Source organism: Ranitomeya imitator, chromosome 2 (genome assembly GCF_032444005.1).
Source record: "Ranitomeya imitator isolate aRanImi1 chromosome 2, aRanImi1.pri, whole genome shotgun sequence".
Taxonomy (NCBI): Eukaryota; Metazoa; Chordata; class Amphibia; order Anura; family Dendrobatidae; genus Ranitomeya; species Ranitomeya imitator.
In genome coordinates, this window is record NC_091283.1 from 148906813 (window position 1) to 148922553 (window position 15741).

Here is a 15741-nt window from a genome sequence, read left to right on the forward strand (position 1 = left end):
TATGTAATAGCAGAATAGTGACTGCAGCTCTAGAGGTGACTGGGGGATAAGACACTATGTAATAGCAGAATAGTGACTGCAGCTCTAGAGGTGACTGGGGGATAAGACAACATAACAGCAAAGAAAACACTGAAAGCAGGTGGAGAGTGAGTCCACTTGCTAAGAAGAGATTCCCAACATCATAGAAATAATATATTTTTTGATATACAAAATGAAAACCATTTAAAAAGACAGAGTATAAAACCTCCAGTGAATGGAAGGAAAACTGCTGCAAGCCAAGGATTTATAATATTGGGGAGGTAAGCACCAAAAGAAGGCAAATTGAATGAGGGCGGATGGAATTGGTAGAATGAGGCTGTAAGTTTATAGCAAGTAAGCTGAGGTAACAGAATGCCTCAGTTTCGCTAATGCTTCTTCCGGGGGCGAGTCTGGGGAATTCTCAGCTTACTTGCTATAAACTTACAGCCTCATTCTACCAATTCCATCCGCCCTCATTCAATTTGCCTTCTTTTGGTGCTTACCTCCCCAATATTATAAATACTTGGCTTGCAGCAGTTTTCCCTCCCTTCACTGGAGGTTTTATACTCTGTCTTTTTAAATGGTTTTCATTTTGTATATCAAAAAATATATTATTTCTATGATGTTGGGAATCTCTTTTTAGCAAGTGGACTGACTCTCCCCCTGCGTTCAGTGTTTTCTATGAATTGTTGAAGTGCCTAAGGCTGGGTTCATACTGCGTTCTGGCAGTCCGTTAGACGGACTGCGTTACACCGCAGTATAACATGGTGTAACGCAGTCCGTTAACGCTGCCATTAACCCCTATTTCGGGCGCATCGACAACGCATGCCATAATGGGCGTGCGCTAGCGATGTGCAGTCATTGAGTGACGGACCCTCGGACGCGGGCTGCAGCGTTTCCGGGTCCGTCGCCGCTAGCGCAGATAGAGCATCTGCTAGCTCTTTCTGCGCTAGTGCAATCGCATTTTGGCACTTGCGTTAAGGCTACGTTCACATTGGCGTTCCGCCAATGTGCGTCGCTGTTGCGCCGGCGACGCAGCGGCGACGCGCCCCTATGTTTAACATAGGGGACGCGTGCGTCGTTTTGGTGGCGTTTTTCGCCACGTGCGTCGTTTCCGACGCTAGCGTCGGACGCAAGAAAACGTTACATGTAGCATTTTCTGTGCGTCCGATTTTCGTCGGAAAACGACGCACGCGTCGCAAAACGCGCGCGTTTTTGCGCGCGTTTGCACGCGTTTTAGCGTGCGTCGCGCGTTGCGTCGCCGACGCACGGCGGCGCAACGCTAATGTGAACGTAGCCTAACGCAGTCCGTTTAACGCATACGTTGAATGGGCTGCTTTAACGCAATGTGAACCTAGCTTAACGCTTACTTTCTGTATTTGGACTTTATGATTTCTGACAATATAACAGCAAAATAGTGATTGCAGCTCTGGAGGTGACTGGAGGATAAGACACTATGTAACAGCAGAATAGTGACTGCAGCTCTGGAAGTGACTGGAGTGGAGACAGCCCAGCGCCTGCAGTGTCCTAGTTGTGTGTATTTGCTGCGGATGTCATTACTGCGCGGTTCGGCCCAGTTTTGCGCTGACTCACCAGGTTCTCGATGGAGTTCTGGAACTCGCTGATCTTCTTCAGAGTTTCTTTGTCCCTTTTCACTTCATTAATGTACATGGCTAAATCCTGAAAGAGAAGTCTGGGGGGTCAGAGGTCAGCACAGAGGGATGATGGGAGATTTTGGCTGTGCTGGCCTGATGGATCTAGCTGTGGAGGAATGTGCTGAGCGTGGCCGCCTCCACAGAAGGGAGGGGAGCGGCCTCATTGTCTGGGCTGTTGATATTGGGGGTGATTGTAGAACAACTCACCTCATCAGATGAGATTAGATCACAGGATACTCAGGCTCATTATAAAAGGATTATTAAATACACAACACTTTCAGCACCTCGGCTTGCTGTCAGTAAATGGAAATCCTCATTCTTCACACCAATGTTCAGAGAAGACTTCACTGCAGCCCCTGGATGTAAACAAGGCCCTCATTCACTGACAGCAAGCAGAGATCTTAAAAATTAAGAAAAAGAAAAATAATCAAAACCTGCAGAACTTTTCATTAACATTTATGGGAGCCATAAGCTTGATGAAATGAGAACTCTCGATCATGTTTTATTAGAAGTCAGTTGTTTTGCTCCTGCATTACTCCTCCTGGAATTATAAATCCAATGACAGCTGGGCATCCGTAGGGATTATCCCAGTGAAGTCTGATGGTATCTGGAGATGTGAGCACTGAGCCCTGCACCAAGAGGAGTGAGAGAGGACCAGCACAATGGAGCATCTGAGCTCTGCAAAGTGGAGGGGTGTTCACTGCCACACATAGCTCACCCACCTGCATGGCTTCCAGCGCTTCCTTCAAGGTGAGACGCTCTGGGCACTCCGCCGTGTGGCTCAGTAATTCCTGCACACACAGAACATACATGACAATAAAACCGGACCCACCCTCCGTCCCATGCTGCAGGTAACAGCACCCCATCTCCACCCTGTGCTGCAGGCAACCATAGTCCTGGACCCTTTTTGCTGCAGGTATACGCACCCCACCATGCTGCAGTTATCCACACCCCACCACCGCCCATGCTGCAGATATCTGCACCCCACCACCGCCCGTGCTGCAGATATCTGCACCCCACCACCGCCCGTGCTGCAGATATCTGCACCCCACCACCGCCCGTGCTGCAGATATCTGCACCCCACCACCGCCCGTGCTGCAGATATCTGCACCCCACCACCGCCCGTGCTGCAGATATCTGCACCCCACCACCGCCCGTGCTGCAGATATCTGCACCCCACCACCGCCCGTGCTGCAGATATCTGCACCCCACCACCGCCCGTGCTGCAGATATCTGCACCCCACCACCGCCCGTGCTGCAGATATCTGCACCCCACCACCGCCCGTGCTGCAGATATCTGCACCCCACCATCGCCCATGCTGCAGGTATTCATACCCCCTAGGCAGCAGATGAATATAACCCCGTATATAAGGGAAGCAATTTTCCAGATGGTGGACCCCGGCTGTACCTTTAGCAGCAGGTGATACTTCAGGACTCTCTGCATGGGGATCACCATTAGATCCTGCAGCTTGAACTTCCCATCCTGAACCTTCATAGAACATTCCTGTAAGTCAAATCAAGGTCAGAAAGCTAGAACTCGGGGGGGAATCCCTGCACTGTAGTACTATACACTGTAGTACTAAAACTCACAGAAGAGAGACACCCACCTCAATCTTTGTCCGGACGTCATCCCGGGTGTCGATCAGCTGGTCCAGTGTCTTTTGAGAATATTCAATGTGACTGCAGTACTCCCCATAAAGCAACAGCCTGCAGGAGATATGGGGTTAGTCATACAGAAGTGGCACTATGCAGCATCCATATAAACAGGAGGAGCGGTACTGTACAGGGTCACATATACAGGAGGAGCGGTACTGTGCAGAGTCATTTATACAGGAGGAATGGTACTGCAGTGTCCATACATACAGAAGTGGTACGGTACAGCATCTGTATATGCAGGAGTACTGTGCAAGGTCCGCATACACAGGAAGAGCGGTACTGTGCAAGGTCCGCATACACAGGAGGAGCGGTACTGTGCAAGGTCCGCATACACAGGAGGAGCGGTACTGTGCAAGGTCCGCATACACAGGAAGAGCGGTACTGTGCAAGGTCCGCATACACAGGAGGAGCGGTACTGTGCAAGGTTCGCATACACAGGAGGAGCGGTACTGTGCAAGGTCCGCATACACAGGAGGAACGGTACTGTGCAAGGTTCGCATACACAGGAGGAGCGGTACTGTGCAAGGTTCGCATACACAGGAGGAGCGGTACTGTGCAAGGTTCGCATACACAGGAGGAGCGGTACTGTGCAAGGTCCGCATACACAGGAGGAGCGGTACTGTGCAAGGTCCGCATACACAGGAGGAGCGGTACTGTGCAAGGTCCGCATACACAGGAGGAGCGGTACTGTGCAAGGTCCGCATACACAGGAGGAGCGGTACTGTGCAAGGTCCGCATACACAGGAGGAGCGGTACTGTGCAAGGTCCGCATACACAGGAGGAGCGGTACTGTGCAAGGTTCGCATACACAGGAGGAGCGGTACTGTGCAAGGTTCGCATACACAGGAGGAGCGGTACTGTGCAAGGTCCGCATACACAGGAGGAGCGGTACTGTGCAAGGTTCGCATACACAGGAGGAGCGGTACTGTGCAAGGTCCGCATACACAGGAGGAGCGGTACTGTGCAAGGTCCGCATACACAGGAGGAGCGGTACTGTGCAAGGTTCGCATACACAGGAGGAGCGGTACTGTGCAAGGTCCGCATACACAGGAGGAGCGGTACTGTGCAAGGTCCGCATACACAGGAGTGGTACAGTGGAGGGTTGGCATATACAGGTGGAGCGGTACTGTGCAGGGTCTGTACATACAGGAGGAACGGTACTGTGCAGGGTCCGTATACAGTGGGGAAATAAGTATTTGATCCCTTTCGATTTTGTAAGTTTGCCGACTGACAAAGACATGAACAGTCTATAATTTTAAGGGTAGGTTAATTTTAACATTGAGATATAGAATATCAAAAATATAATCCAGAAAATCACATTGTATAAATTATATAAATTTATTTGCATTTTGCAGTGAGAAATAAGTATTTGATCCCCAACCAACCAATAAGAGTTCTGGCTCCCACAGACCAGTTAGACGCTCCTACTCAACTTGTTACCTGCATTAAATACAGCTGTCTTACAAAGTCACCTTTAGAAAAGACTCCTGTCCACAAACTCAATCAGTCAGACTCTAACCTCTACAACAAGGATGTCAGGGTCAAGATCATAGACCTGCACAAAGCTTGAATGGGCTACAAAATCCTAAGGCTATGTGCACACGTTGCGGAATTACTGCGGATCCGCAGAGTTTTTTCCATGCAGAACCGCTTGTGATTTACAGTACAATGTAAATCAATGGGAAAATAAAAATGCTGTGCTAATGGAAAATTCCGCACAGAATCCGCAGCGGATTAAAAAAAGGATCATGTCAATTCTTTGTGCATTTCTACAGCGTTTCTGCACCCACTCCATAATAGGAAAACGGAGGGTTAAAAACGCATGAAATCTGCAGCAAACCGGCAGGGAAAAAACGCACAAAATCTGCATAAAAACTCGCAGATTTTGGCCGTTTTCTGCCAAGAGATGCAGAATTCGCACGGAAAATTCCACAGGCAAATCCGCAACGTGTGCACATACCTTAAGGCTGTGTGCACACATTGTGGATTTGGTGCGTTTCCGCAGAGTTTTTGGAGGCACGGAATTGCATCAAATCCACAGTGTAGTACAGTAACAATGATAGTCAATGGGAATTTGAGAATTGCTGTGCATATGCTGCGGAAAAATCTGCACGGATTCGCTGCGGTGTTTTTTCCGTAGCATGTCAATTCTTTGTGCGGAAACGCAGCGATTCTGCACCCATTGACTATACATTGAGTAAGGCAAATCTGCACATTGAGAAATGCATGACAATCCGCAAGAAATCCGCATCAATTCCGCATTAAATCCGCAAGCATTTTGGCCTGCGAATTATGTCAAGAGATGCAGATTGTGTGCGGAAAATTCCACAGGCCAATCTGCAACGTGTGCACATACCCTAAGTAAGACGCTGGGTGAGAAGGAGACATCTGTTGGTGCAATAGTAAGACAATGGAAGAAATACAAAATGACTGTTAATTGACATCGATGTGGGGCACCATGCGAAATGTCACCTCGTGGGGTATCCTTAATCATGAGGAAGGTGAGAGATCAGCCTAAACCTACACGGGGGGAACTGGTTAATGACCTCAAGGCAGCTGGGACCACAGTCACCAAGAAAACCACTGGTAACACATTACACCATAAAGGTTTAAAATCCTGCAGTCCTCACAAGGTCCCCTGCTGAAGAAGGCACATGTGCAGTCCCGTCTGAATTTTACCAATGAACACCTGGCTGATTCTGTGAGTGATTGGGAGAAGGTGCTGTGGTCAAATGAGACAAAAATTGAGCTCTTTGGCATTAACTGAAGTCGCCGTTTTTGAAGGACGAGAAATGCTGCCTATGACCCAAAGAACACCATCCCCACTGTCAAGCATGGAGGTGGAAACATTATATTTTGGGGGTGTTTCTCTTCTAAGGGCACAGGACTACTTCACCGCATCAATGGGAGAATGCATGGAGACATGTACTGTAAAATCCTGAGTGACAACCTCCTTCCCTCCACCAGGACATTAAAAATGGGTCGTGGCTGGGTCTTCCAGCAAAAACACTGACAGAAGACATACAGCAAAGGCAACAAAGGAGTGGCTCAAAAAGAAGCACATTAAGCTCATGGAGTGGCCTAGCCAGTCTCCAGACCTTAATCCCGTAGAAAACTTATGGGGGAGTTGAAACCCTGAGTTGCCAAGCGACAGCCTCAAAATCATAATGATTTAGAGATGATCTGCAAAGAGGAGTGGACCAAAATTGCTCCTGACATGTGTGCAACCCTCATCATCAACTACAAAAAACGTCTGACTGCTGTGCTTGCCAACAAGGGTTTTGCCACCAAGTATTAAGTCTTGTTTTCCAGACGGAACAATTACTTATTTCTAACTGCAAAATGCAAATAAATTTATATAATTTATACAATGTGATTTTCTGGATTTTATTTTTTGATATTCTATCTCTCAATGTTAAAATGACCTACCATTAAAATTATAGACTGTTCATGTCTTTGTCAGTGGCCAAACTTTCAAAATCAGCAAAGGATCAAATACTTATTTCCCCTACTATATACAGGAGGAGTGTTAATATGCAGGGTCGGCATATACAAGACGAGCGTTACTGTGCAGGATCTGTATATACAGGAGGATCGTTACTGTGCAGGATCTGTATATACAGGAGGAGTGGTAGTGTGCAGGGTCCGTATATATACAGTATTAGCTGTACTGTCTGTATCTACGCTGTGCAGGTACCAGTCAATCATAGACACTGCAGGCAGGAGGGCAGAAGAGGAAAAATACTCTTGCTGGATGGAACTACTGACATTCTACTTTCCACTAGATGGCGATAATGATGTAGAGAACAGTGCTCAGGACAGACCAGGAGAAATAAGCGCACAGCGCCCCCAGCCTGCAGGCATCTACGCCGCACAGCGCCCCCAGCCTGCAGGCATCTACTCCGCACAGCGCCCCCAGCCTGCAGGCATCTACGCCGCACACAGCGCCCCCAGCCTGCAGGCATCTACGCCGCACACAGCGCCCCCAGCCTGCAGGCATCTACGCCGCACACAGCGCCCCCAGCCTGCAGGCATCTACGCCGCACACAGCGCCCCCAGCCTGCAGGCATCTACGCCGCACACAGCGCCCCCAGCCTGCAGGCATCTACGCCGCACACAGCGCCCCCAGCCTGCAGGCATCTACGCCGCACACAGCGCCCCCAGCCTGCAGGCATCTACGCCGCACACAGCGCCCCCAGCCTGCAGGCATCTACGCCGCACACAGCGCCCCCAGCCTGCAGGCATCTACGCCGCACAGCGCCCCCAGCCTGCAGGCATCTACGCCACACAGCGCCCCCAGCCTGCAGGCATCTACGCCGCACAGCGCCCCCAGCCTGCAGGCATCTACGCCGCACAGCGCCCCCAGCCTGCAGGCATCTACGCCGCACAGCGCCCCCAGCCTGCAGGCATCTACGCCGCACAGCGCCCCCAGCCTGCAGGCATCTACGCCGCACAGCGCCCCCAGCCTGCAGGCATCTACGCCGCACAGCGCCCCCAGCCTGCAGGCATCTACGCCGCACAGCGCCCCCAGCCTGCATGCATCTACGCCGCACAGCGCCCCCAGCCTGCAGGCATCTACGCCGCACAGCGCCCCCAGCCTGCAGGCATCTACGCCGCACAGTGCCCCCAGCCTGCATGCATCTACGCCGCACAGCGCCCCCAGCCTGCAGGCATCTACGCCACACAGCGCCCCCAGCCTGCAGGCATCTACGCCACACAGCGCCCCCAGCCTGCAGGCATCTATGCCGCACAGCACCCCCAGCCTGCAGGCATCTACTCCGCACAGCGCCCCCAGCCTGCAGGCATCTATGCCGCACAGCGCCCCCAGCCTGCAGGCATCTACGCCGCACAGCACCCCCAGCCTGCAGGCATCTACGCCACACAGCGCCCCCAGCCTGCAGGCATCTATGCCGCACAGCACCCCCAGCCTGCAGGCATCTACTCCGCACAGCGCCCCCAGCCTGCAGGCATCTATGCCGCACAGCGCCCCCAGCCTGCAGGCATCTACGCCGCACAGCACCCCCAGCCTGCATGCATCAACGCCACACAGCGCCCCCAGCCTGCAGGCATCTACTCCGCACAGCGCCCCCAGCCTGCAGGCATCTATGCCGCACAGCACCCCCAGCCTGCATGCATCAACGCCACACAGCGCCCCCAGCCTGCAGGCATCTACTCCGCACAGCGCCCCCAGCCTGCAGGCATCTACTCCGCACAGCGCCCCCAGCCTGCAGGCATCTACGCCGCACAGCCTACAGGCATCTACGCCGCACAGCCTACAGGCATCTATGCCGCACAGCACCCCCAGCCTGCAGGCATCTACGCCGCACAGCGCCCCCAGCCTGCAGGCATCTACGCCGCACAGCACCCCCAGCCTGCAGGCATCTACGCCGCACAGCACCCCCAGCCTGCAGGCATCTACGCCGCACAGTGCCTCCATCTGTACCTCCGTCGTACACATTGTCCTGGTGATTATAACTCACTTCTCCTTGTAGTCCAGGAAGACCTGGCCGATGCTGCAGCCCCCAGACATGATGGAGATGTTGATGGTTTTCAGGAAGTTGGAATGAACTTTAAGGAGTTCCTGGGGAGCAGAGAATATAACACCTGACTGTGAGCGACGGACAGGACAGATAACACATCTGGACAGCAGAACTCGCAATCTATGCCTGTAATAAATCTGCGGCCATTACTCACAATCCAGAGCAGCGCCGGCAGCCATACTGTATCCTGACTCACCTCCAGATTGATGAAGATGACTGTGAACTCTGCTGGGGTCAGGATGTGCTTCAGGGGCACCATGTAATTCTGGGGGTTAGATACAAGATTAGCACAAGTCACACACTTATTGCACTGCAGCGCATATACATGTGGTCACATGACAGCGGGACAAGAACCCCACACTGTGATGTGGTCTGATCTCCAGGACCCTTCCTCTCCTGGACATCTATGTATTGGGGGTCTCTGATCTCCGGGGGACGCTCCTCTCCTTAACCTCTATGTATTGGGGGAAGAGGGAGGGTCTCTGATCTCCAGGGGCCAATTCTCTTCTGGATCTCTAAGTACTGGGGGTCTCTGATATCTGGGAGCCCATTCTCTATGTAATGGGGATCTCTAATATCTGGGGGCCTTTATTCTCCTGGGCTTATATGCATGGAGTGTTTCTGATCTCCGAGGGCCACTCCTCTACTGGACCCCTATATATTGGGGTTCTCTGATCTCTGGACCTTAATGTATTGGCGGTTGTGGATCTCAGGGGGCCGCTCGTCACCCTAACCTCTATGTATTGGGGGGTCTCTGGGCAGCAGGCACCGCTGTTCTATTCTTAGCGGCCTTCAGGGCTCATATACGATTAATTGCTGGCAGCACTCACGAGGCGGATCTCCTCCAGTGTCCGGCAGTAGCGCTCCTCGGTGTCGCGGATCTCTAGCAGGCAGCAGTTTCTTTTGTCGTCTTCAGTCATACCCATCTTCTGAGAGAGAAATGTGATAAACCCTCAGATACAAGAGCGCAATCATCAACAGTCCTACAGGATCTCTGCTTGCACTCAATGAATAGAAACACGCAGACGCTCTCCTCTGTTACAATGTATCAGTGCAGGTCCATCTATGAGTGTGGGCTCCAGGATGGGTACCTCTAGACTGGATACACTGTAACAAACTTTCAGCTTTGAGCAGATCTAGGTGAGGACGAGTTTCTGCCATGAGATGTCATTTAATGTTTCCATTCACGGGCAAAAAGCAGAGTTCCTGAAAATGGTGATAAAGCAAAACTCAAAGTCTGGAATCTGCCCAGAAATTCCACAGTGAAATGACGAGTGACGGTTGGACGTTCTGTATATGGAGAGGATGGATGATAATTGGCGCGGATGGTTGGATCATTAATAATCCTCATCACCACCTCCCAGAATGGATGACCTCTCCTGACCGCATGAAAACAGGGAATACGCTACCATTCTACCCACACATAGAGCCGCCCTTACCTGCATGTAACGAATCTGCCGCATGTGAGGGGGAAGGGAGAGGAGAAAACCGTGAGAACAATATAATAGACACGCTGGGGGTTGTAGTTCTCCAGTGCTATGTAATTACACAGCTAAGACCATTCTACATTCACCACCTCTACTCCTCTCAGCGCCAAACGGGGCCAGAATAGCGCAAGATGGGGGACAGAGCGGGGTGGAGCAAGACAGATGCCAAAAGAGTACAAGACAGAGGCGAGAGGTGGAGGGGGCAAGACGGATGCCAAGGGATCACAAGTAGACGAGGGGGGCACAAGACAAGGAAAAGGGGGGGGGGGGGAGCACAACAAGGAAAGGGGAAGCGCAAAACAAGGAAAAGGGGGGGCGCAAGACAAGGAAAAGGGGGGGCTCATAAGACAAGAACGATCGGGTGGGGGGCTCGCAAGACAAGGACGACTGGGTTGGGGGCTTGCAAGACAAGGACGACCGGGGGAAGGGGGGTTTGGGGGGCTCGCAAGACAAGGACGACTGGAGTGGGGTGGCTTGTGGGCGCAAGACAAGGACGGCCGGGAAGGGGGGAGAGCGCAAGACAAGGATAAGAGAGGGGCAGAACAGCGGGTGACCAGTGGGGCGCGAGGTGGGGGGGGTCAGTGGGGAGTGAGGCGGGGGGCCAAGGAGCATTGTGCCACAATGGTCAGCGCCAACTTTCTGCTCTGTGGACATGAATAGCCGTGGAAGCACGAAGGGCACAAACGCCATTCACTTCTACAGGTGAGTAATGGCCTCAAGCAAAGATGAGGTAGCAAAGGGAGGTGGCAGCACAGCACAGCGATGCTGGTGTCGCGGTTTCTCACCATCGGCTGCTGATTTTCCACTTTGATGATGTCTTCGTAAATGTCGTCCTCCTCGCAAGGAACATCGTATGTGTCGTTCTCCCCCAAGTCATGTTCACTGCAGTGGAAAAAAAAAGCATCAGCACAACTGGACACATGGGAACTTCACCTGCAACAACCCCCATTATCAACTCCTCCGCCAGTCACCTACAGATAATTCCTCATCACATGGCAACTGTCTCACAATGTATAATCCCCATCAGCCCCGTCCCACGGGAGCTTTCCAACCCCCACATTTTCCAAATGTTTCACACTAAAAATTTAATCGTTCTGACAGTTATATAAGAAAGGGTTCTTTCCAGTTAGAGCAGTCAGACAGTGGGATGATGGCCACAAGAGGCAGTTAGATCTGCATTGTGGGTGATAACCAGTGACAGAGACTGTTGATATGGTAAGGGCCGGGGCTGTAGACAGGAGGCTTTATTCATCCTACATAACTATAATTCACGGAAATCTCTGTTGCCCAGTCCCCATCCTGTACAATCTGCCAGGGGCGCAGACCTCTTTTGGTTAGGGCCCACAGCAGTAGGTTACAGATGTGTTACAGAAAACGTCACGCCAGGACAATCCTTACATTTATTCTAAACCCTAACAACCGCCGGTAACCTCGCACATGGGAAGGTCAATCCGGATCCGCCACTCCCTACGGAGAAACCTGTGTTAATGTTTTCCCCAACACCGGGAGTATGAATGCAACCTGAAATACACGTGACACGGCCTCACTGTTGTCAAGATGTCTGCTTGCTGCTAATTCTTGCTGACATCGAGACACTGAACACCATCCTGACTGCTCACAGCGGAGGGTTTGTTACAGTATCCAGCCTCCACTGACAAAGTAACAAATTACATGTTAAGTTGGATGCACTGATACACTGTAACAAACACTCTGCTGTGAGCAGGATGAGGTCTAGAGACTGGCAGATGGTAGGAATGATCCAGGGCCGCATCCGTCATAGATGCCAATATGGCGGCTCCATCGTCTGCGGCTGTCTGATATATCAGGTGACCACTCTTCACCGTTGTCTGCTCCATCTGTTGACTCCGCTTCTCCACCGGTCGCCATCTGTGTGACTAATGACGCAATATCCCACGAGACGCCGCGGCTGCAGTCACATGACAAGCGCCGGGAACACTGGTGATGGACCAGTAAAAGGGGCAGAAGTGATGCAGCGAGGGGCTGACATCCCCCAGAGAGGTCCTTGTAAACAGCGGACTATGGCGCAGGGGGCGGTCAGCATGGTGCACACCTGCTTTACCATACTGCGCCCCTGTAGCCTCCCCAGGAATAATCTACAGTGTCCACATTGCTCCTGGCCTCATTCTCTGCTCTGGACAGCACGGGTTTCTGAATTTTGCACCTTTATTTATGGAGAGCTTCCGAGAACAAAATCAGGAAAATTTTGTCTCACACATTTAACCCAATGATGACATTCACATTTATTTTGAGATGGTTTTGTTCACTCATCACCTCCGGAATATCCAGATAATACAAATTGTCTTTGTCACTCCCCATAATCAAAGTGATCCGTCACTGTGGCCGTTGTACGGAGAGGATCTGCAGTGCTGCGGGCGTGACAAGGTTAATTGATGGCGATTTCTCCCTCTAGGCGGCCGGTGGAGCGTGCGCTTCTGTCTCGGCGCAGGTTGTCAGCACAGCTCAGCCGGCTGCTCCATTTTGCCTCAGGTGGCAATCAGGAACCACGAACCTCGCTGTCCGGAGGGGAAAACATGTTCGGAAACCACATGCAGAATAAATCTGTGCAAGCTGGAAGAAGTGGCGCAGGAGGGGAAACCAGAGCAAAATCTGCAGAACAGCAACTGCAGCTCTGGAGGTGACTGCAGTGTAAGACACAACGTAACAGCTGAATAGTGACTGCAGCTCTGGAGGTGACTGGAGAATCAGACACAATATAACAGCAGAATAGTGACTGCAGCTCTGGAGGTGACTGCAGTGTAAGACACAACGTACCAGCTGAATAGTGACTGCAGCTCTGGAGGTGACTGCAGTGTAGGACACAACGTAACAGCAGAATAGTGACTGCAGCTCTGGAGGTGACTGGGGGATAAGACAATATAAAAGCTGAATAGTGACTGCAGCTCTGGAGGTGACTGGAGAATCAGACACAATATAACAGCAGAATAGTGACTGCAGCTCTGGAGGTGACAGGGGATAAGACAATATAAAAGCTGAATAGTGACTGCAGCTCTGGAGGTGACTGCAGTGTAAGACACAACGCAACAGCTGAATAGTGACTGCAGCTCTGGAGATGACTGGGGGATAAGACAATATAAAAGCTGAATAGTGACTGCAGCTCTAGAGGTGACATGGAATAAGACAATATAAAAGCTGAATAGTGACTGCAGCTCTGGAGGTGACTGGAGGATAAGACAATATAACAGCAGAATAGGGATTGCAGCTCTGGAGGTGACTGCAGGATAAGACAATATAACAGCAGAATAGTGACTGCAGCTCTGGAGGTGACTGGAGGATAAGACAATATAACAGCAGAATAGTGACAGCAGCTCTGGAGGTGACTGGAGCATAAGACAATATAACAGCAGAATAGTGACTGCAGCTCTGGAGGTGACTGGAGCATAAGACACAATATAACAGCAGAATAGTGACTGCAGCTCTGGAGGTGACTGGAGGATAAGACCCAATATGACAGCAGAATAGTGACAGCAGCTCTGGAGGTGACTGGGGGATAAGACAATATAACAGCAGAATAGGGACTGCAGCTCTGGAGGTGACTGGGGGATAAGACAATATAACAGCAGAATAGGGACTGCAGCTCTGGAGTTGACTGGAGGATAAGACAATATAACAGCAGAATAGGGACTGCAGCTCTGGAGTTGACTGGAGGATAAGACAATATAACAGCAGAATAGTGACTGCAGCTCTGGAGGTGACTGGGGGATAAGATCCAATATAACAGCAGAATAGTGACAGCAGCTCTGGAGGTGACTGGGGGATAAGATCCAATATAACAGCAGAATAGTGACAGCAGCTCTGGAGGTGACTGGGGGATAAGATCCAATATAACAGCAGAATAGGGACTGCAGCTCTGGAGGTGACTGGGGGATAAGACAATATAACAGCAGAATAGGGACTGCAGCTCTGGAGGTGACTGGGGGATAAGACAATATAACAGCAGAATAGTGACTGCAGCTCTGAAGGTGACTGGAGGATAAGACCCAATATAACAGCAGAATAGGGACTGCAGCTCTGGAGGTGACTGGGGGATAAGACAATATAACAGCAGAATAGGGACTGCAGCTCCGGAGGTGACTGGGGGATAAGACAATAGAACAGCAGAATAGTGACTGCAGCTCTGGAGGTGACTGGAGGGTAAGACCTGATGTAACAAAATATAGACTAAAGCTTTGGAGGTCACAGGAATGAAGAAAGCACCCAGCAGCACTGTATCAACAGACACAAAGTGGAAAGCGTCAAGGAACTCACTTGAAGATAATCCATTATGTAGTGAGTCCAAGTCCCGGAAGAAAAAGTCAAACAATTAATTCTGCCATATAAAAGGTAATGTTTTGACAACAAGGTCTATATGAAGTGCTTGACAAAGATCTTCTCGATAAGAGGAAACATTGTTTATGGCAGAATAAAGGTTTCCTTTTTCACTGGAGCGTGGACGCCGTCTCTCCTCACGTAAAGATCTGGAGGTGACGGTGTACTTGGAAGTAACACCGTGATATAATTAGTGGTGGGTCTGTTCAGGCTCCGCTCATAATGATGGGAAGCTGATCACATGACATAGGAGGACAAAGCGGCCACAGCCCGGATCGCACCATCCTCTGGCGGACCGTGCTGAGTAGATGGATAAGGGAAAGGGGTGCAACACAATGGTTTATTCTACATCGGGGCCCTGGGTAATAACCCCGGGGGGGGGGGGGGGGGGGGGTGTTCTCAGCAGGTTGACGCTGCTCCCCGTTGTTGCTTTTGTCGTTATAATACTCACTCGGCAAGCTCCTCCAGACTGCGGTACACGTCGTCATCGTTCTCAGTCGTGTCTTCAGAGGGGAACGATCTGAAAGGAGTAGAAATGACAAATTATCTATGATGCAGGTCTGTTCAGACAGGAGGGGGTTAAAACTGCTCAGCAATCGCCAGCTACTGTTCCCAGTTATCAGCCTGGTGACAGATGATCACGACTCCCTGGGACGGTGTGGGATGGTCAGAATTAAGCGACACTGCGGCCGCTCGTCTCCGTCGGGTGATGTCACTGCGCTCTGCGGATGGCTCTGGGGGGGGATCAATCACCTCGGGGTGGGACCGCAGTCAGTGCAGAGCCTTTATTTGTTAAAATGCTCAGTAATCTGAGCCCAGCAACCATCAGCGGCTGTGTAAAGTATGGGGGAAAAGCAGCAGCCTAACACAATGCAGCCAATCGGAGCGCACAAACAGATTCTCAGCGCTCGCTCACACGTCAGGTATTCACAGCACTGGTACCTATGATAATCTATGGTAGTTGGCACGTCTGATTTTTTTCCTTGGGCTGAATGGTGGCACATAAGAGACTTGACAATATTAATCAGCGTGTCAGAC

The 15741-nt window shown here is 51.1% G+C and overlaps 1 protein-coding gene across 5 annotated transcripts in view; it reads right to left on the reverse strand.

The window, feature by feature from the left end:
* Window positions 1-15741, reverse strand: part of VAV2 (vav guanine nucleotide exchange factor 2) — a 97313-nt gene that overhangs the window by 46888 nt on the left and 34684 nt on the right. For 4 of the 5 annotated variants that reach the window (XM_069747437.1, XM_069747438.1, XM_069747441.1 and 1 more), the window contains exons 4-12: window positions 15155-15223; window positions 11142-11238; window positions 9700-9798; window positions 9066-9134; window positions 8810-8910; window positions 3281-3380; window positions 3082-3177; window positions 2396-2464; window positions 1612-1698 (exon numbers count right to left, since the gene is read on the reverse strand). In XM_069747437.1, the coding sequence (XP_069603538.1) occupies window positions 1612-1698; window positions 2396-2464; window positions 3082-3177; window positions 3281-3380; window positions 8810-8910; window positions 9066-9134; window positions 9700-9798; window positions 11142-11238; window positions 15155-15223 (787 nt within the window). The remainder of the gene's footprint in view (window positions 1-1611; window positions 1699-2395; window positions 2465-3081; window positions 3178-3280; window positions 3381-8809; window positions 8911-9065; window positions 9135-9699; window positions 9799-11141; window positions 11239-15154; window positions 15224-15741) is intronic. The other variant, XM_069747439.1, reaches the window with a different exon arrangement.